The sequence below is a fragment of the Eubalaena glacialis genome, chromosome 4 (assembly GCF_028564815.1).
Source record: "Eubalaena glacialis isolate mEubGla1 chromosome 4, mEubGla1.1.hap2.+ XY, whole genome shotgun sequence".
NCBI lineage: Eukaryota > Metazoa > Chordata > Mammalia > Artiodactyla > Balaenidae > Eubalaena > Eubalaena glacialis.
Genome location: NC_083719.1, coordinates 167,022,255 through 167,043,314, shown reverse-complemented (window position 1 = coordinate 167,043,314; position 21,060 = coordinate 167,022,255). Strand labels below are relative to the sequence as shown.

At 55.9% G+C, this 21,060-nt stretch overlaps 1 protein-coding gene across 7 annotated transcripts in view; it reads right to left on the bottom strand.

The window, feature by feature from the left end:
* Window positions 1–2,280: 2,280 nt before the first annotated feature.
* The window catches only part of FLT4 (fms related receptor tyrosine kinase 4), a 40,683-nt gene continuing 21,903 nt past the window's right edge, over window positions 2,281–21,060 (bottom strand). The window contains exons 11-30 of one of the 7 annotated variants that reach the window (XM_061190040.1): window positions 20,661–20,790; window positions 19,447–19,555; window positions 18,068–18,430; window positions 17,645–17,791; window positions 17,414–17,545; window positions 17,139–17,245; window positions 16,716–16,851; window positions 16,137–16,241; window positions 15,675–15,788; window positions 15,388–15,476; window positions 15,096–15,246; window positions 14,519–14,613; window positions 14,003–14,125; window positions 12,751–12,862; window positions 11,375–11,474; window positions 10,910–11,015; window positions 10,121–10,272; window positions 9,052–9,172; window positions 7,892–7,977; window positions 2,281–4,208 (exon numbers count right to left, since the gene is read on the bottom strand). In XM_061190040.1, the coding sequence (XP_061046023.1) occupies window positions 4,010–4,208; window positions 7,892–7,977; window positions 9,052–9,172; window positions 10,121–10,272; window positions 10,910–11,015; window positions 11,375–11,474; window positions 12,751–12,862; window positions 14,003–14,125; window positions 14,519–14,613; window positions 15,096–15,246; window positions 15,388–15,476; window positions 15,675–15,788; window positions 16,137–16,241; window positions 16,716–16,851; window positions 17,139–17,245; window positions 17,414–17,545; window positions 17,645–17,791; window positions 18,068–18,430; window positions 19,447–19,555; window positions 20,661–20,790 (2,677 nt within the window). In that variant the 3' untranslated portion in view covers window positions 2,281–4,009. The remainder of the gene's footprint in view (window positions 4,209–7,891; window positions 7,978–9,051; window positions 9,173–10,120; window positions 10,273–10,909; window positions 11,016–11,374; window positions 11,475–12,750; window positions 12,863–14,002; window positions 14,126–14,518; window positions 14,614–15,095; window positions 15,247–15,387; window positions 15,477–15,674; window positions 15,789–16,136; window positions 16,242–16,715; window positions 16,852–17,138; window positions 17,246–17,413; window positions 17,546–17,644; window positions 17,792–18,067; window positions 18,431–19,446; window positions 19,556–20,660; window positions 20,791–21,060) is intronic. The other 6 variants (XM_061190042.1, XM_061190041.1, XM_061190043.1 and 3 more) reach the window with 6 other exon arrangements.

The following is a 21,060-nucleotide window of genomic DNA, read 5'->3' as shown; positions in this document are numbered from 1 at the left end:
CCCCATGACATGGGCACTGGCCAGCACCTTGGACACTCTCTGTAGCTGATTATCTGGGCTGAGGTGCCCGGCCTCAAGAGTTGGCCCAGGCCTCCTAGGGACAAGTGGCCTGGAGGATCCATCATGGGGGTGGGGGAGGCCAGTGTCTGTGCTGGAAGCTGTTCCCCCTACTGACAGTGAACATCAAGGTCAGGGACTCACAGCCCACCCTGGTGCAGCCCAGACTCTCCCCACCCAGGCCTCACCCGGCTCCCAGGAGGTCCTGTTCTGCTCCTTCAAGAGGTGTGTTTCTCAGAGCATAAATGTAAGTCAGAGCTCATCACCACTTTCTCTAAGCTTCACCTTAAAACAAGAAACCAACTCCTAATTTTGCTCCCAGGACCCATAGGATGGGCTCTTGCCAGCCTCTCCTCTTTACCTCCACCCACCCCCCCAGGTCCCTCCTTCCCTCTGACCCAAGGCCTTCCACACCAATCTTCCTCCTGTACAGAGCTCCACCCACATGTCACTCCTTACAATGGGAACTGTGGGGACAGGGACTCTGCCGTGTCCCAGGGCCTAGGACAATGCATGGCTCAGAGCAGGGCCCGATGCCAAGGGGCAGTGGTGACATTAGGACAGAATCAAGGGACACTCAAGTGTTCCCTTTGCCTGATTCCTTCTAAAGGAGGCGACTCATGGCTCTCTGGTAGAAATGAATAGGAGTGTGAGACTGGGGAGGAGGGGAGGTGGGACAAGGGGTTGGGTGGGCACCCTGTGAAGGGCTGGGGCCTGAGAGGAGGAGAGAAGAGAAGGTTCCTGGGACGTGGGAGGGGCTGAGGGACCCCGAGGTGGGAATACACTGTTGCCTGTTAAGATGCTCCTGGATGGTGCCCTCGCTGGCTGAGTTCCTATTCACACCTGGAGTCTCTGGTGCTCTGGGGAGTGAGGGCAGGTGGGGACATTCAGTGCAGCCCTGAGCATGCAGCCCTGTGCATCCATCCCAGGCAGGACCAGAGTAGCCCAGAAGGGCAGCACCACTTGGAACTGGGCACAGTGGGGGCACTGGTTCCCACAACATGTGGGTGCACTTTGGGATGGGTGAACAGGCAGGCATCCAGATGACTGACACCTGGGTTGAGACATTCGCCAAGGGAAAGTGGTTAAATTCAACCAGTGATATTGTAAAGTTAAAATTTCCAAACTCAGCGGGGGTCTTTTCCGTATTCACATTTAGAATTATTATAGAGGTAAAAATAACAGCAAACCCAGTACCGCCAAAAGCTGCCTTTGTCAGGAGGGACTCTGCCCATGAAAGTGAAAACGAGGCCGGGACAGTGGGCATTGCAGCCGCGGGGTATAGGCAACACAGCAGGTGCCCGAGGAGTGAGAGAGGCCTGAACAGGTAGGCACAGGGCCTGGCCACAAAGTGGCCTCTGGCTCCTGACCTTTGCTGGGCTTCTGTCTGCTCCCATGGGTGAGGTGCCCACTGTGCTGTGCTGACAGCTGGGTCCATGTGACATGGCCTGATTTCCTTCCTGAGTCCCTGGGACTGCTCCTGGGCTAGGCCCTCCTGGGAAGCCTGCTGAGGCTGTGTCCAGAGGGCCAGTGTCACACCTCAATCTAGAGCCACCTCTATGCCAGCCACTCACTTGTGAAGGGAAGGCATACAAACATCCCAGGGCAGGGCCCTGCCACACTCTCCTGGGTGGAGCTCATCTCTCTGGGTAGGGATTGAAGTAAGGGTCCTAGCTCAGAACCCCTGATCTTGGAGTCCAGGAGTGCACTCAGTCATGGAGGTGACCCTGGGTGCACGCTGAACCCCTCTTGTCCTGTCTGTGGTCTGTGATGGAGGTGGTCATAGGCTCTTTCTGGGGTGGCGGGTGAGACTTGGAGAGCTGATGGCAGGGACCCAGCCTGGGCTGTGCTCTCAGGCCCATGGGCCACCGGTGCTTAGGGCCTGAGGCAGCATTTGGTTCTAGTAGGTGGGGACAAAGCACTGTCACTTTATTCATAAAGTAAACATTAGGGGAGTGCGTTCCTAGCTCTCTCAGGAGCCAAGCTGGGCGCTTCCCAGCTCAGAGTGGAACCCTGCGTCCTGGTGCTTCCAGCACCCTCTGCTGGTGGCTTTGGGAGACTCCACAGCCTACTGGGCAGAGAAGGGGGGCTGAGCTGCCTCTGCTGCCCTTTCCTTTGCGTGGCCAGTCCTGTGACCTTGTGGGGCTGATGATCAGCAGGAGGAAGGCTGATCACAGAGACCTGGGATTTAGCTGAGAACCCATTCACTGTAACTCAGGACTGGCATCAAATTTATTATTATCTTTTGTTAAATATTTTATATTTTCGGAGCATATGTTCTACAAGGGGGGGTGGGGGTAGATTTTCTTCCCAGTACATTTTTGTGTGTGCAGTTATGTGACAGGAGAATAAGTGACACAAACACAAACAGGTGGTACACATGTGGGGAGGGGTCTCAGGCCTGGGCCCCTGCACGCAAATCATGAGTTGCTCCTCTGATTGAAAACAGCCTCTGGACTTCCACCAGGTAAACCTGAGACCCAAGTCTCACAGGCAGGTGACATCAGAGGAGGAAGTCCACTGGGGACAGTCATACCTGCATTCACCATATCTTAAAGGAACAATACACAACGTGGGGGGGTTCCTGCCGGGCAAGCCCCTGCTCGCTGCACGGCCGCCTGTCCTGCAAGCGTCTCATGGGGTGGGGGTGGGGTGTCAAACATTGTGGTGCTAACTGGGATGAGGGTCTTTCTCCTGCTAGGGGTGTGGGTAGCTAGGGAGTGTGAACTGGGCTGGGGAGGGGGGGGCCCTGGGCAGAATGGCTCCAGCCTCCAGGTGGTCCTCTGCTGTTCTGTGAGAGTAGAGGCTTGACCTGCCAGGGCACTGATGTCAGGTACAGATCAGGGGGCAGAAGACAGGGCCTCCCTGGGGCCACAGGGACATCCACTGATTGCCTCCTGGTACAGAGCTATGCTGGTGGGTCCTCTGGGCCAACCCCAAAGCCTTCCTCGGTGGAACCCACAGTGCTTGCCTCTCATAAGGTTGTTCACAGCTTGGATGGTGCCTTGGGTGGCAGATCTAGGTCCCAGAGGGAAGAACCAGGTGATTCTCAAATGGGGCAGCTCTAGACCATCGGGTGACTCTTCCAGTTCTGGGCTAGGCAGGTGAGGCTGGGGACTTTCTCCAGAAAGAGGTGGCCACAGTGGGGTCTGTTATGACAGCACTTGACTGGGTGTCAGAGGCAAGGATCGTCCAGATTCAGAAAAACCTTCCCTGGGTTCCCTTCAGACGGAAGTTAAAAAGTAAATTCTTCACAGCAGCTCAAATAGTCTCTGAAGTTCTAAGGAAAAAAACAATGTTGAATAGTACTTCTCAACACGCAGGAGAAGAAGGCTTGCTGTAACTGGCTCGGCACTGCGGAGATGGCTACTCTGAGCTGTTTGGCCAGGCTCAGGAGAGGACACCCCCATTCCCCCCACAAATTTCTCATTTGTTGCTTTGAGCTGGAATGCATCTTTGAGCCATATGCATCTTCTCTTGAGCCTTGGAGTGGCAAGTGAAGAAAGCCATTCCCACGGGAAGAGAGGCTGCATGGAGGGGGCAGCATTTTGGGTGGGTGCTGGGAGACCACAGCTGAACCTTGATTACTATGTGATTCTCAGACCCTCATATTCCTCATCAGAAATCAGGGATCACATCACCCACCATGATGAGAGGAGGCACCCAAAGAGATATTTCCCATGAGAGTGCCCGACCCAGGGCTGGCCCCTGTGGATGTTGAGCTAAGTGGAATCTGAATCTGAAGGGGAGAAGGGCCCCAGGGATCAGCAGGGTGGTCCTGGGCAGGCATGGTGATGGAGTTCAAGAGAGCCCTGGAGCCTGGGTTTTGCTCTTCCCCAGACTGAATGAGATGAGTTCCCAGCCTGGGCCTCCAGCCCTCTGCTCGCTGGCCAGGCACGGTCCCCACCAACTGTTGGAGCCCAGGGTCCAGTAGGCCTTGCCCGAAGCTGCCTTAGTAGCTGCTGTCTGTGAAGAAGGGCACTTGGGCAGATGGGATGCCATCGCTCTCCTCTGGTCGCCCTGCCAGCTCTCCGTACTCGCTGTTGTAGAACACCTGGCCCTGGGCCCCTGGGTCTGGCCTCTGCCGCCTCCCTGGGGGGTCAGGGTGTGCCATGGTCATGTCCATATTCCTGCCTGGTCCTTTACAGCTGCTGAGACAGGGAAGGTGACGTCAGTAAGAAAAGAAGAGAAGAGTGATTGAAACCATGTTGGGTCTGATAGGAATCACCAGACACAACCGGAGCAATAAGAAAAGCCAATGGAAACACACGCAGACTTGACTTAAATACAAAAACAAACTGATGTGACTGTTGGCAAACACCAGAGCTTTCTTTGTCCCAAGCCTGGGTGTGGGATGATGGAGAAAGCCCAACTTCATTCCCCCAAACCTGCTTCTCTCCCCTGTGTCTCTGTAAATGACACCAACGTTGATTCAATGACTCAAGCACCTGGGTGTCATCCTTTCTTCCTCCCTTTCCCTCATCCCTTATATCCAGCCTACCCAGAAGTCCTGTCCTGTCTATTCCAAAATGCATCCATGCCCCTCAATCCATGCTCTGCCCCTACTTTAGAGTGAGCTTCCATAACTGCATGCTCTGGGCTGCCCTAGCACATCTTTCTTTTCCCACTCATGCCTCCCTATAGGCCAGTCTTCAGAGATCCTTCAAATTAGATGGTGTCCTTCTCCTCTTGATACACCCTTCAGTGGCTTCCCATCACTCTCAGAATAAAATCCAATCTTCTCCCCCCGGCCCAGGAGGCCTTGCCGCTTCCAGTCCCCACCTGCCTCACTGATGGCCCTATGATTCTCCCTCCTTAGCACTCATTGTTTTTGAAAATTTGTTTCTTTGCTTTTGCTTCTGTTTTTGCTTTGCTTGGTGCTATTGAAAAGCCTGATGCCAATCTCTCTCTCTCTCTCTCTCTCTCTCTTTTTTTTAAAGTGACTTGGTCTTTTTGCCTGCATTTCCAGAATGTTTATCTCTGAAGTCTAATAGTTCAACTAGGATATGCCTCAGAGTTTACTCTTCTTGGGCCAGTTTTCCCAGGTACCCTTCCAATATGTAGATTCAGGTCTCCTTTTATTTAAGAGTTATCTTGAATTACATATTTAAAATATTAGTTCTATTTCACTGTTGACATTCTTCTTCCTCAGAGACACCAATTGTACACATGTTGGATCTTTTCTACTCAACTTCTAAATTTTTCACGTTCTTTCTGACACTTTTTTACCTCTTTACTTATTTCAGTTTTAATTTCTTGACTTCTTTTCATGTCTATCAAATGTGCCCTCCACTGTAAGTCTGATCATATCTAATTGTCCCTTGGACACTCTGCTTTTCATTTTTGAGAGGATTTGTCTTTTATTTCAATTTCTTCCATGAATTTAGTCAGCTCCCATTTGATATCTTCACACTGTTCATCCATTTCTATTCTGAATTTTTGAATTTATGATTCATTGTGCAGCTGCTTATTTAATTATAAATTTAATTCATGTTGATGTGTTGTATCACAGTTTTTCCATGCTTTTTTTTTTTTGGAGTGTTTACAGCTACTGAAAACTTTTAATTCTAATTTTCTTTTTTATTCTTATATGGATAGTGCTTATTTTTTGTGTTCATGATTATTCATGCTGAGATTACCCTATGGAAGAGGGGCCAGGGATGTGGGTGTCTCCCTAGTTTTCTTCATTCAGGAGTGCTGTATCAGATCCATATCACCTTGAATTCCTTCAACTGATCCCTCTTTCCAAAGGCTCTGTTTGTGTCCCATGCTGTATCACCACTGGGGACCAGCCAGTCACTTAGCAGGGAGTGCTGGACCCCCTCTTGGCTGCTGCCATTCATCCATACTGACCAACCACAAGCCCAGGGTTTCCAGATCTTCCTTTCACCTACAGACTTGGATGAAATGCCACACCACAGGGAATGAGATCTGGCATCCTGAGCGGCCATTGAAAGGGCTGGGTGAACCACCTGGAAGTGAGGGTGAGTTAACTTCCCATAGGGTGAGTACTAACCAGTGGTTAAGAGGAGATAGGAATGAACTGGGCAGATAAACTCCCTCCTTCTCCCTGACAGATGCCTCCAAGGCACATTCCATCCTTGCACCTGTTTGGAGAATGTTCCATATGTCAAGTGAATGCACCTGCCAAGTCACCTGCTACACCTCTTTGTGGCTCATCACAACGTGTTTCTCAGGGGACCTGGGAAGAGAATAGTGCACTTTGTTGCCCCTATCATGAGGTGCAGTTTCTGTAATGAACAGATCCTTGGGTATCTGTCTTCTGGATTCTCAATACAATCTTGCTTCCATAAGAATCTTCTGCAACTTTCTTTTTCCTTCACCACCAGGCACCTGAGGTGTACACTCACTTCCTGCTCACTGCCCTTTCAGAAGCAGTGCCTTCCCAAGCAGTTGTTCTAGTGCTCATACTCTGTTGTCTCCCCAGTCTCTGTGGCCACCATCCCAAGGACCTTTACATTCCCTTCTCATGGGGCAGTCCCCATCCTGCCCTCCTTCTGCTAGGGCTTGGGCATGGCTCTGCTGGTTCTGCTGCTGAGTTCTATACCCACACATAGCTGGAGTCTCTCCCCTGGTTATATCATAGGCATGGGCTCTGACAGGCCTTGTTCCATGTGTTGTTTTTAGGAAGATCTGTGGAGAGTTGAATTTAACTAGCTACCATCCTCTGGCTCACCCTCTTACTGAATTACTTTTTGGGGAGATAAAAAAACTGTTCTGTAAAGAAACAGCCAGAAACTATTTCTGTCAAATAAATTAGCATTAATTTTCCAAACCTAGGTTACTAATAGAGATCACCCGATAGAATCAATAAAAACAAAAAAGGCCAAGATGCATGATACAGATGCAGTAATTATCCCTAGGCATACGACCCCACAACCACCAGTGTCCACAGTGTTGCAAACATGCCCTTTGTAAGCTTCTGGGAAAATAACAGATATTTGGCTAAGTTGTAGAGGTCTTAACTATACCTATCAGAAAGGTGAAAAATGGCATCAACTATCCTAATGTGATACAAATTAACACCTGTGGTCTAGGGTAAAATATTCAGAGACAACATCTATTGATTCAAAAACAGCCTAGGCAGAAGCCAAGATTTGCTCTGAAAAACTGTGTCATATGACCCAAAAAGGGGACCCTGACAGACACAGGTGTCAAAGGTAGAAGTGAACGGTCTGAACACAAGGATCTGAAGAAAGCAGAAAAGAGCACTGTTTTATATAATATTGTAAGTCCTGTCATTTAAACAGCTATGAGCAAGTCAACTAGTAAAGTGGATAAGTAGACATTTAACTACTTTATATATACCCTTAAAAGTTTAAATATTCAGGTTTTCTTTTTAGAGATGGGGGCTATCTTCTTGGGCAAATGGAGGTCACTGTTTATGCAGGTCACCCCCCTATGCAAGCACACAGGAGGATTTCTCTGTAAACATATTCATATCAAAGTAGGACACCAGCCATCTCTAGGTCACATGATCTGTGGCCTCCCCTGGCTGGGGGAAGGGTGTTACACGCATTGGGCATGGTGGATCTTTCCTGGTTTCACAAAGAATATTGTCTGAGTATCTGTTGAATGGCAGGGAGGTTTGGGGACCAGCACCAGGTGTACTGGGTCAGGACAGTGATGGGGGAGAGGGGGCCTTTGGTAAGGCTGGTGGACAAAGGCCTCAAGTCCCAGAGTGGCCTGCCTTGAACACACAGAAAGGCACTATGGAGCCATGAAAGGTTTCAGGTAAGAGAGTGACAGGCACATGCTGGCCTGGCCTCCCTTCCCTGGCCCCTTCCAGGAGAGGAGGCTCCAGAAGCCCTACCTGAGCCCACTTTCTTGTCTGTGCCTGCTCTCCAGCCGCTCAAATTCCTCGGAGGCCAGCACCATCCCACTGTCCGTCTGGCTATCCTGTGCAGAGAAAACAAGCCAAGGCTGTGGGCCCCAAGGACCTGCCCCGCTGCCAACCTGACACTCATCCTACGGGAAGTGTGCGGGAAACAGGCATCCGTTCCATCACCAGAGCCTGTAGGTTAGGGTCACATGCCCCCACCACAGAGGGAGAAACTGAGGCCTGGCAGGGCCATGCCTCACTACTCAGGAGGGTGGCAAAACTGGAACACCCCACTGGGAGACATAAAAGGTGGCTAAACACATGCTCAAGGCACAGGCAGAGCAGGAGCACCAGGAGAAACAGGGAAAGTATCGAAAGGATCTGGCAGCTCATAGTATAGAAAAATGATCCTTAGACACATCCCAGGTTTAGGGGGGCTAGGTCACCTTTAGCATGACTTGGCATGGTTTTCATTTTGATTTCCATGGAGGGGAAGTGCACTCTTGTCAAAGATGGCGGCCCCCCAGCATTTACATCTGGCCCTGGGAATGGGAGCCCGGGTCTGCATGGCTCTGGTCCAGGGCACCCACTGCCCCTCTGCACCCAGCCTCCTCTGGGCCTGCGCTCACTCACCAACCCCATCTGGAGGGAGGCTGGGAGGCTGTCTGTGCCTTCAGCCTCACGGAGCTGTAAGAGGTCTACTCTGCTTGACTGCATCTGAGAACACAGGTGGTTTTCCGTGCCCCTTACCCCAGCCTCCTCCTCTAGTGACACCATCTCCTCCTCTCTGGCCATGTGGCTTGATGGCCACCAAAGGGGGGTCCTGACTCAGGCTGATCCCAGGAGAACCATCTAGAAGGAGTCATCTTTCTGCTGGGTTCCTACTGGAGTTTCTACCTTGCTGGGAGAGAAAGGCTGGGGTGCTAGGGAGGGGAGCCCCTCTGTGAGTGAGGAGGGCACAGGTGAAAGCAGCAGAGACATGGTGGCACTGCATGGGTGCCCAGGCCCCAACATGCCTGAGGCATAACCTGGACTTGACATTTTCAAGCTGGTTTCTGCTGCTGGCCTCAGGACTTCCTGACATCTGACTCCCTGTGGAAAGAGCCCAGTGGCCCTGACCTGGGGTGCACAGGTGCACCCACCCCACTTACCACTGAGGCCTTGTAGGTTGTCAGGGTCATGGGAAATTCTTCGAACGTTTTCATCCTGAAGGGACCCTGGGTCTGAGTCCCCCTGGCAAGGCATCCCGGAAAGGACACACAATTATAATATCTGTGGGGAGAAAACGTAAAGTGCTGAGAAACGCACTCCAGCACCCTTCCTGAAAGCTCATTCCACCTCTCATTCTGCACCCCTCTCCACTGGGGAGGGTGTGGAAGGTGAGTGGAGGGCACCCAGCTTATGTGTGACATGGAACTGGAGAGAGACTGGGGGAGGACTTCACCCCAGGATGGGCCACCCTGTACAATGCAGGCAGTCCCGGTGCTGCAAGCTACTGCCTGACCTGCACGTGCGTGTATGTGTGTGCACATTCGAGTGCCTGTTCGGGGGCTGGTGGAAGGAGCCTGGCAAGAACCAGCTGGGTGTTCCTGTCCCCCAGGCCTGGCTTTGCTCTATGCTGGGGAAGATGGGCTGGGGAGTCTCAGAGCCCTTCTCTCAGCAACGTCAATGGGAATGTGGATGGACTTTCTTGGACTATAGAAATACACTGGCAAGAGACCTCTGACCCCGAACTCTGGGAACTTAGGCTGCATTCTAAATCCTAAATACAGGTTAGTGAGTGACCTGCCCTGCTCCCAAGGTCCCTACCAGTGGCCCTTGGGACTCGCCCCTCTCCCCACCCGCTCCGCTTTCTTTCCCTGCAGTGTGGAGCTGGCCAGGGCATTGTGCCTGAGATGGGCACTTCCTTGAAATTGGCAGGCGGAGGGCCTCTCAGGGACTAGGAGTGCGGGCAAGCAGAGGATGCCAGAGGGAAGAACTGAGGAGGTGTGGAGAAAAGCAAAGTCACAAGGCTACATGGCCTTGGAGGGGCCCCGAGACTGACCAGGGCCACCAGGGTGTCACCGAAACTGGCACTGTCATTTAATGTCACTTTGTTGAGTTGGCATACAATGGCCTCTCAAGCCCTTGTAGTTCACTTTTCCTTGATGACTGATGAGGATAAAACAAACTATGTCCCCCTTGCCTGGGGGACCCCTGGACCTGGAGAGGGTGGCTGACCTGGCAGCCAGGCTGTGCCGGTGCAGGTTCGGTGGGCTGTCCTCCATGTCAGCATCAGTCTCCATGACATGCAGGGCCGTGGTGGACGCCTGCAAGAAGCTGCCCTCCTCTGAGCTCTGAGAGCCACAGGAAACCACGCAGTCCTCCTCTTCCTGGCAGGAATGGCACAAATGGCCAGGGTCAGAGGCCTCTGTGCCCCCTTAGCCCCACCCCTGCCCTCAGGACTGCTGGAGTTCCTGACCCTTCAAGTGCTGTGCTCAAGGGCTCCAAGGACTAAAGGAGCAGGCAAATTCTCTCCACAGCCCTCCCAGGTGCCCCATCTGAGAAGGAGGTAGGCACAACAGGAGCATCCTCACTCCAGAGCCCCGGCTGCCCCACAGCCTCAAGAACCAGCACTAGTGCTTCCCACCCTCTTCTTGGGCAGAAGTGGACCCCAAGTGCCTGTCTCCAGCCCCTGAGGCTGCGGCAGCAGGCAGCTCCCTGTTCCCTCCTCCAGGTCCCAGGGCACTTGCTGAGGCCCTGAGCTGCCCTGAGCCAGCCCTGAGCTGCCTTTGTTCCCCACCCCTGTGGGGGGAGATACAAGTCAAAGGCAGGTGAAGGGGGCAGAGGGACAGAGAGGGAGGTAGAGGAACACACCACTATTCTGCTGGGAGACAGGGCTCCTTGTAGGCTCCCTGAGGACAAGCCTGGGGCTCTTCATGGGCAAAGTTGGGCTCTGACCATCCACGTGATGGTCCCTGGGTTGGGGCCAGAGGTTGCTGTAGCCGGACAGGGAGAGTGGGGGCTCACCTGATGGCCCCTGCCCTGAAGCAGGTCCCCCAGGATCTCCACCAGATCTGAGAATGCAGGCCTCTCTTTGGGGTCTCCGGCCCAGCAGCTCAGCATGATGCGGCGTCTGTGGGTACAGCCAGATGCTGGATTGTGTCCTGAGTGCACCCCTCACCCTACCCCAGCAGACCCCAAGCCCCCTGCCTAACGACCCCTCACACCTGCTCTGCCTCCCTCCCTCCCCAGGGCTTAGGTAGGGCTGTCCCTCCTGCCTGCAGGGAGGAGAGTTGTCAATGGACCAGTGGTGGAGTGAGAGACTGTGTCTGCAGGCCTCCACCCCCACCCCTGTGACTGAACAACCTCCCACCTCCCACCCTTGCCTGCATGTCACCCTTCCCATGCCCGTACACAACCCCTCTTCCCCTTTCCCAATGCCCACCCACCCCTCTGGCCCCCCAGTGCCTCACGGCTTCCCAAGAGACTCACATGGCAGGAGTGGCCAGCTCTGGGGCCCTCATCCGGGTGCCTTCTTTCAGCCGTTGGCAGAACTCCTCATTGATCTGCACCCCAGGGTATGGGGAGGCCCCTGAGGGCAGGAACAGGATGGGTGGGTGGGTGGGGAGCAGGCTACTACTGTTCAGCCCAGACCCCGAATCGCCTCTGTTGTGGCCCTCCATGGCAGAGGGCTCGGCCTGCTGCTCCCCTCCCCCACTGCTAGTTCTTCATCGGGTTAAGAGGACGGTGGCGCCCGCTTGCTAGAGCTGCCATGAGCATCAGCGCTTATCACAGGCACATTAGGGAAAACATGTCCCATCCTGGGAACATCAGGGTCAGTAGAGCTTCGACGAGCCATTTGAGCTGCCCTGTCACAATGACCTCTCTTAGGAGAAGCTTTCTCTAATTCTTCTTTAAGTCCTGTGGCTGTACCAGCAAACAGGACCTAACCCCTCCTAGATCCCTCCTTGCCTCTCCTGACCAGGGGAAAAACAGCTCCTGCAAGCCATACAGCAGTGGAACGACCCTTTTAAGACAAGAGTCAGACTGCTCTATCCTTCCCTCAAAACCCTGCATGGCTCCCAGTAGACTTAAATTCCAGGTTCTCATCCCAGTGGGCCTGCAGAGGCTGCACGAGCCACCTCTCCTAGCTCTCACTGCATCTCCCAATGCCACCTGCTTACACCCTGCCCACCTCCAACAGGCGGGGACCATGGCCATGGCTAACCCCTCATCCTGGACTGCTGTCTTCCCAGGCCCACCTGCCTCTACTCCACCCACCTTCATCAGCCTGGGCCCTCCTGGCCCCGCTGGCTCACACACAGTGCTGTCCTTCCTGCGCTCTTCCATGTTCTTTTATTTTTAGTAACAGCATCGGTCATGGCTGCCATTCAGTGTTTTCACTTTCCCACTTGTTTACTGCCTCACCCCTACCCTGGTGGGGGGGGCTTCACCTTGGTCCCAGCAGGGCCCAGGTTCCCATGTGAGGTTCTCGCAGGTGTGGTCATTGAGTGAGCACCCAGTCTCCTCCCAGCCACTCCCAGCCCTGCAAAAGCAGGAGCAGCATCCCCAATGGCAGGTGAGGAAGGGGCTCAGCCAGGGAGGGAGAGATCTGGGGGAACTCGTATGGTGTTACCCTCTGTGACCTGTGTTGACCCCAGGGGCTGCTGAGTGAACACAGGGTTCTGCCCTGGCACAGGCTGGAGGTGAAGGGGAGAGGTAGGGGGCTCTCCAACCACCTGCCTCAGAATGACCTGGGCTGTTCACTCCAGGTGTGCTGCTCAGCCCCCTGTGCAGAGGGGCTGGTGGAGTGACCTGGAACCTGTGATCTTGCCTGCCCCCTCCCCTGCACCCTCCCCTGCACTCACCCAGGGAGAAGATCTCCCAGAGCAGTACCCCAAAGGACCACACATCGCTCTGTGTGGTGTACACCTTGTCGAAGATGCTCTCGGGGGCCATCCACTTCAGGGGCAGTCGGGCCTGTGGGAGGAACATGTGTCCCCAGTGGGGGAGGGAAGAGGCCAAACCCTTGGGCAGCCCTCCTCCTGCCCCCAGTCTCTGCAAGACTCTGTGGAGTCACATCCCAAGAAAGGCTTTTTGATCACATCCACCCTGTGTGTATTCGGATGGCTCTTGCAGTTTGCCCTGTTCCCACTCCCTCATCCAGCAGGTAGGATGCAGAAGCCTTCATTCCTCCCTTGAAGGCTTCTGCCCTGCTACTGTTCTCCTGGGTCCATCTGGGTCCCTCTCTTCCTCTGTGCCATCCCAGGGAAAACTTGCAGCCCTCCTCCAGCTCCAGACCCCTCAACCCAGCATCCTGAGGAACACCTGTATCCCTGCACAACCTCACCAGCTCCACCTTTCTCCACTCACTTGGTCCCCAAACTGGAAGCATGGCATCATTCCTGACCCCTCCTCCTGTGGCTTCTGATGTGCCTTTCCTCCTATGGCTTCTACCTGGGAGCCCTGAGGGCCATGGCCCTTCCAGAATTGCCTCTGCCTCCACCCCAGCACCCCCACTCCCCTCTCCTCACAGCCTGCAGAGGGGGGGCTTCTGGACCGCACACCTGACTCTTACCTCCACAGCCCCCACACACCTGCCAGTTAGAATGAAGGACAAAAGCCTTCACGGTGGGCCTCTCATAGCCTGGACCCATTTTGCCTGTTGACCTCCCTCTAAGCCTCTTCCTTCCTCCCCTGGGGCAAAACCCTAATCAGCTATGGATGCTCAGATGCCTGCCTCTGAGCACCACCAATGAGACACAAGTTGCACCTAGCACCCATGTACTTTGCTGTGACCCTGCTACACCAGGTCTGTCCACCTCCAGGACAGACACCATGTAGGGTCCACCTCTGCATGCCCAGCCCCTAGTGGGCAGGCATGGGGAGTCAGTGCCCACCTAATGGACCAAGGTATGGGGCCAAACACAAGCTCCAGCTGGAGCGCTGTGGTCCCTGTTTGTCAGCTCCTGTCTCCACTCACCTGCTCCAGGTGCCTCAGCAAGGTCACCAGCATCCCCGTAGGCGCAGGCCCTCAGACCTTCCATGTGGATGGCAGTGAGTCCACCACCCTGCTCCATGGCCCCCAACCCCCATCCTCCCTCTGTGGTCTGCACTCACACTGCCCTTGCGCACGTAGTCAGGGTCTTTGTAGATGTCCCGGGCCAGGCCGAAGTCACAGATCTTCACCACATCACTTTCTGACAGCAAGATGTTCCGAGCAGCCAGGTCTCTGTGGATGCACTAGGGGTGCAATGAGGTGCAATGCAGTGATCAGTGCAGGCCCCTGGGGCCACACCCATACCTAGAGCTCCAGGGTGCCCCACCTGAGCCCTGCTCTTTTGAGAACAGATTTCTGTGTGCCCCCAGGACTTGCCATGGAGAGAGCTTGTGGAACCGTGCGGACAGCAGAAGAGGCTATGCAGTGGGACAGACTGATTCTATATCTAGCTCTGCCTCTGACTAGCTGGAGATCTTGGGAAGTCAATTCCACCCTTTGGGCTCAGTTTATAACTCTGTGAAGTGGGAGAGATGCGCCTTGATCATAGCTGTGCTGTGGGGTGAGCTAGGACCAAGCTTGACATGCTGGTGAGTTTTGGCCTTTCTCCCCTCTGAAGAGCCTGCCGGGGCAGTCACCTTGCGAGAGGCCAGGAACTCCATCCCTCGGGCCACCTGGAAGCTGTAGCAGACAAGGTCTTCCATGGTCAGTGGGCTCAGCCACAGGTCCTCAGCTGCACAAAGAAGCAAGGCTGGCTCAGGAGGGTCCTCATCCGTGACTCCCATCTTCCACCCAGCCCCAAAGGGAGCATTTGTTCACTGAACCTGGCTGCATCCCTCCTGGCCAGGCTTAACAAGCATGTTGGCCCCCTCTCCTGCCCCTCAGCTTCCATTCTCTCTGTGACACCCACTAACCACTTCCAGAGCAGTGAATACTGTTGCCACACTAGACCTCTGCCCCTGCTACTTCTGCCTGGACTGTTCCCCACCATGTTTGCAGGGCAAACTCCTGTTCATCTCTAGATGTCCAAATCAAACATCAAAAGTCTCTGTGAAAACTGTTCCTGAGATGTCCTCTCTTCCTAAGGCAGAGTGCATTACATGCTCTCCCACATAAGTCTCTCCAGGAGGGCCCCAGGCTGGCTTATCCCAGGGTCCCTGATCATGAGGTATGAGTGTGCCAGTGAACTCAGGCAAGGGGAAGCCAGCCTCTTACCTTCTTGGACCGGAGGGGCTTGTCCTGCCCCGCCCTTGCCCATCAGGAGCCTTGTGAGGAGGGCCCTGTCGCTGCTCCCTGGCCTCCTCCGGTCAGCCTTGGCACCCTCCACCATGGAGCAGAAGCGCCTTCGCTGCTCAGGGGACTTCTCCTGCGATGCACAAAGCAGGTCCGAGGGGGAGGAGGCTGGCCATCTACTGCAAAAGCACTCCCCGCGCCTTCTCCCCAGCCCATCTAAGCACCTTGCCTGCTCACCAGCAGAGCTCTGGCCCCTGGTGGGGCGCCTACCTACCGCGTAGGGGTTGAAGGCCTCCCGCTTGGTGCGCAAGAAGTTGGAGAGGTTGCCGTACTTGCAAAACTCCACGATCACCATGAGGGGGCCTGGGGCAGGGCAGGAGCCAGGAGCTTGGTGACTGAGGGCACGCTGGAGGACAAGCACCACAGCCACGGCCCTGCCCCAAAGCCCTCCTGCGCCCCTCCTCATCCCCGCCCATTCCCAGCCCAGCTGGCCCTTAGCACCCACAAAGACAGAGCACCCTGGGGGACTCACCCTCCCGCCAGGGCACCTGAGCTCTTTACCGTTGGGCTTGGTGCACGCCCCCAGGAGGTTGACCACGTTGAGGTGGTTACCGATGTGGATTAGGATTTTGAGCTCTGACATCAGGGCACGGTGCTCGCTGGCTGTGGCGCCCTCTGGAGGGAACATGGGGGCTTCGTGTGGTGCCCAGCCCATCACCCAGCCCCTGCATGACCCTCTTTCCGCGCCACTAGCTTAGCTGAGGCATGGCCAGTGCTCTTGCTGGTGGGGGCGCAGCACATCCCACCTGCCTCTCTGAGGCAAAGGGTTTAGGTGGAACTGGTAAGTATTACTCAGATGTGAGCCCCAGGCTCGGCTCTGATTCCCACGGACTCCCTGTAGAACCTAGGGTAAGAATCTGTTCTGAGCCTCAGTTTCCCCTCCTGTACCACAGACCCACCAGCCCACCCAGAGCTGCTGATCCTCACCAGCTCAGCCACCCCTTCTACCAGCTGACCCCACACCTTTCAGCATTTTCACGGCCACAGTGTCACAGCTGCTGCCCTTGTTGATGCCAAAGGCCGAGGCTTCCACCACCTTCCCAAAGGCCCCATGGCCGAGGACTCTCCCTGTGGGGGCAGGGAGCCGGTTCCAGGTGAGCTGTATGGGGGTGAGGGTGGAGAGGATTGGGCAGAAGGGACAACCCCTGTGGAGGGCCAGGAAGGAAGGCCCAGGAGGCGGAGGAAAGTCGGGCTCCCCTCTGCCAAACAGGAAGTGCATAGGGAGCGGGAGTGGGAAGAGAGGGAGAGGAGAGGCAGACAGGAAGGCCTGCATCCTCTCCCAGCAGGTGTGATGGGCCCACCCTGCTTAGAGCAGCAGGAAGTGACCTCGGGGGCCTGGGAATTGAGAGCCCCAATCATTGTTCTGGGGATGCATGCCTAGATGGACAGGTCGGGCCAGGTGGGGGCTAGGTGGGACTTTCTGGCATGAGTTCTGAGAATGGAGGGATTTCAAGGCTCTAGCTTGCCCAGCCCCACAGTAGCTGAAGCTGTCTCTGCCCAGCAGTACAGGGTGGGTGAAGTAGGCTGGGTGCGGGGTCTCACCAAGGTGCAGCCGTTCCCTGGGGAACTCCCACTGACTGGCATCATAGGACAGGTATTCACACTGCTCCTCCAAAGGCACTTCCCCAGGGTCCATGATGATGGACAAGTAGCCGGTCTTGATGTCTGCATGGGTTGGCTGGGGGTGTGGATGGGGACAGCTCATTGACTTGGCCATACCACCCTGGCTTGGGTAAAACTTTGCCTGGGACAGATGGGAGCTCCTTAGGGACTTTCAATATAGGAGGGGACAGACGGACAGACAACCTCTGGTCTTGTAAGAGCCCAGCATGGAGGGGTCAGGGAGGCCTCCCAGGATACAAGGCTTCCACGTGGAACGATATTCCTTAACTTAAGGGCTAGCCAGGGTGGAGAGAGACCCCATGAGGAGCTGGGGAGAGACTCAGCTGGGGGAGGAGTGCTCACCCTCCTCATGTTACAGAAGATGAGGAGGAGGAGGACCCAGAAGAAGACGGCGATGACCCCGGTGCCAATAAGGATCACGATCTCCATGTTGCCTTTATCCTCGGAGCCTGAGTGGGCAGAAAGAGGCTAGTGTGTGCGTGTTGTGAGGGGGCAGAGGGTGCACCCTGCGGCAAGTGCCCCTTCTGGTGTGCACAACTAGCAGTGAGGTGGCCACGAGAAGACGGCGCCAAGGGCAGGCGGAGGGTGGGTGGAGGGGCGCGAAGGGGAGGCCGGACCTTCCACGGCCACGCTGGCGGAGGAGTTGACGCAGCCCTTGGCGTTGCACACACTGCACAGATAGCGCCCGGCATCCTCCTCGCGTACGCGCTGGATGCTCAGCCTCTGGTTCGAGTCCGCCAGGTCGATTCCTGCAGCGAGTTGGGGTGCACGTTCGAGTTCAGGTAGGTCTGGGGCCTTGGCCTCACCAGCTTCCGGACCCCGCCCTTTACCCACGTCCATCCCCCTACCGGACTCTTCCTCCAGCGGCCTCTCATCTTTGTACCACACGATGCTGGGCATGTGCGCCCCGGCCACCGGGCACCTCATCTCCAAGGAATCGCTCACATTCACCAGGAGGTCGGTCAAGTTCTGCATGAGCCGCGGGACTTCCAGGGCTGGGGGTGGGGTGGAGACGGAGCTAAGTGGAGCTGCAGAAAGCGGGAGGGCACTCCAGGCAGGGGCCCTCCAGGGCTGGGAACTCTCGAAGCTGAAGGGTCAGGGTTTGAGCTCGGGGGTGGGCCGGGCTGCGCACCTCCACAGAAGGGCTGGGGAGGGTGACGCTCTTGCAGGCTTGGGCTTGGGAATGGACCGCCCAGGCGCGTGCTGGGCTGGGGGTGAAGGCTCCTTGGGAAGCGCCGCCCTGCCCTGCCCTCAGGCCCTGCCTGCCTCACCCTGCACTGACAGGTACTTCTTGTGGCAGTGCTTGTCGTGGCTGCGCCGGTCCTGCACCTCGCACACGTAGTCGCCTTCGTGTTCCGGTGCCACGCTGGGGATGGTCAGGCTGAGCGTGGCGTGGCGCACCCCGGGCGCTGCCTCCTCCAGGCTGGCAGCCAGCGGCGTGGCGAAAAGGTGCACGTTCTTGCAGTCGAGCAGCAGTGGGTTCCCGTGAGCGTCATGCAACGTGGACAGGTTGAGGCGGTACCAGCGCAAATGCTGATAAGTGTAGTTGTCGGCCCGGCAGCTCAGGTGCACGGCCTGTCCCTCTAGAGGATCTTCTGATGGCTCCGATTCTATGCTGAAGCCATCGGGGATGGCTGGGGAGGGAGGAGGAACCACTATGAAGCTGTGTCACAGTGTTGGCTCACTTACCCCCATGCCCAAGGCCTCTCTCTCCCTTTCTCATTGGCCTTTGGACTCATTCAGCTCTCAACTAAGGGTGTACATCACATGTATCTGGGGCAGGGACACCACTCTGGAGCCCTCTTCTCCCTCTCACTTACAAGAGACCAGCTCTCTGAAGTCATTTCCACCAGGGTCTCCTCCGGCCTTGCCTCCCTCTAGCTTTTTCCTAGACAAGCCCCAACTGGCTGCTGCCCCTACCTCTCCCAGGATCCCAGATCATCACTGAGTTCCTTGCTACCAGGCTCAGCAGGGGCCTGAGTCCCCATTCTCCCTCACTGCTGACCACACTCCCCACCACTGTCCTCTCCTTGAAACAATCTGGTTTCATTAGCTTTTGGCAATGCCTCCCAATTTCCTTTTGTCCCTCTGGCTGTTCATTGTCAAGCTCCTATGGGCTCCTCTCCCCTCCAAAGTGTTCTCTTTGGCTCCATCTTTCTTCCACGTGCCCTTGTCTACACCTCTGGGCCCAGTGACTGTCCTTCCATGATCTTCTTAGCTTTTCTGAGGTCACTAACAAGTTTGAAAATCTGAGGAAACTATGGACCTTCTCCCCAGGGCAAAACGCACATAGGAACCAGCTGCTGTGCAGGATCCAGGGCTTAGGAAGGGGGTGGGAGGGAAGTGGAGTTAGGCGGAGCTGTGGGGAACAAGAGGGCACCCATAGGGGAGGCACTCCAGGTCTGGGGGCAGATGGTGCCAATCCATCCCAGTGGATTACCACCCCAGTCCATATGCCTATGACCTCCAAATCTATCCCTCCTGCCCAGACCCAGGGGCCCAGTGGACCCTGGATATCTCTCCTGGGTGCCTCAAGGTCACCAGAAACTCCATGGGCCCCAATCTAGGCCTATCATCTTCTCCCAGGCCTGCTCTCCTCCTGTGCCCACCTGGTTCCTGACCTCCATCCAGGCCTGCCCAAGTCACTCACTGGTCACGTAGAAGTAGATGAGCCGCTCATCCTGGCCCACTTTGTTGAAGACCACGCACTTGTACATGGCAGACACATTGGCGTCCTGGATCACCAGCTTGCTCACCGTCTGGACAGGACATGTGTCAGGCATAAGGATCCATTTCCTGCATGAGTTCCCCTACCCCAACCTCCTTTTCTGCATGGAGGTTGCTGTGCCCACCAGAGTAATGAGGGAAACTGAGGCTCTGAGCTGGAGATGACCAAAGCTCAGAGACAGTACCAGGAATGGTGAGGCAGGGAGAAGGTGGTGAGGCCCTCGGGCAGCAGTAAGAGGTGGCTCCCCAGAAAACCCAAGGGACAGCACTATGGACAGTTGGCTTCAACTGTGGCTGAGGTCAGAGGGCAGCATTAGGCAGGACCAGGGAGACCTCTGGCTGTGGATGGGCTCAGGCTGTGGCCATGTCGAGGAGGGGACAGGGGCCTGGTAGCACTGGGATGGTCCAAGCCAGAGCTAGGATTCATGCTCTGGTCACATCAAGGGTCAGCCTGTGGTCCAAGGGGAGCAGCTGGTCACTGTGTGAGATCCTTGTGATGTGCCCATAAATGCCCCAGGGCTTTTGTGATGTGCCCACCAGTGCCCTGGGTAGTGGCAAGGGGAGGGGCTGGGTTCCAGGGCTCCGGAAGGACTCTGGCCTGGGGGAGTAGGAAGCTTGGAAGCAGAGGAGGAGAGAGGGCCATAGGCCCTGCCTACCATCCAAAGACCCCACCCCCCAACCCCAAGCCGGGCACTTCCTGGCCAGCCTGGAACAGGAAGAGGCTCTGGAGGTGTGTAGGAAAACAGGAAGTGACTGTAGGAAGTGGGTGCCTTTGTTCAGTCCTTCCCCTGCCTGGCCTCTTCTAGGCATTGCCCCCAGCCTGAGCCAGCAGCTCAGCAGCCTTTGGTAAGGATGGAGCCGGCCCCCAGCCCCAACCCTCCCAGCCCTGGGTGGCTTGGGCCCATGGCCTTGAATCTCAGCTTCCCTGTCTGGGAAGCAGTTGGAGGTTTGGCCCCCACAGTCTACATGCAGGCAGGGAAACTGATGCCCAGAGACACTGCAGAAAGGTTACTGACTCTCAGCTGCTATCGCAAGAGCTCTGCAAGCCCAGTGGAAACCTAGAAGGCCAGGAGAGGGCCCCACCCCGCCTCCTTTCTTCTTCTCCCCCAGCCACTCAGTGGCCTGGTTGGCCCATACCTTATTTTTGCCCTCCACAAACTCAGTCCAGGTGTCCAGGCTCTCAATGGGGTTCACAGCATCCTGCATGGTCACCTCCCTCCAGTCCTGGCACTGTGGCATTTGGTCTCGCTGCTGCCGCCGCTGGCTGCTGAAGACAAGGAGGAGCAAGGGCAGGTCAGGGATACAGGCAGAGAGGGCCCACACTGGGGGTAGGGTCAAGCTTTTCTCCTACTCAGATTCATCTCACATCATGGTGGGTAAGGCTGGCCCTTGGGCTGAAGTGAGAGAGGGGGGCGGGGGCTTTGTTTCTGGAACACTGTTCAGGGCCTGGCGACCCATACGGCACGAGCTGCCAGACACAGCCTTCCCCAGTAAGCCAGGACCTGCGCCTGCAGAACACCACAAGCCCGTGGCTCTG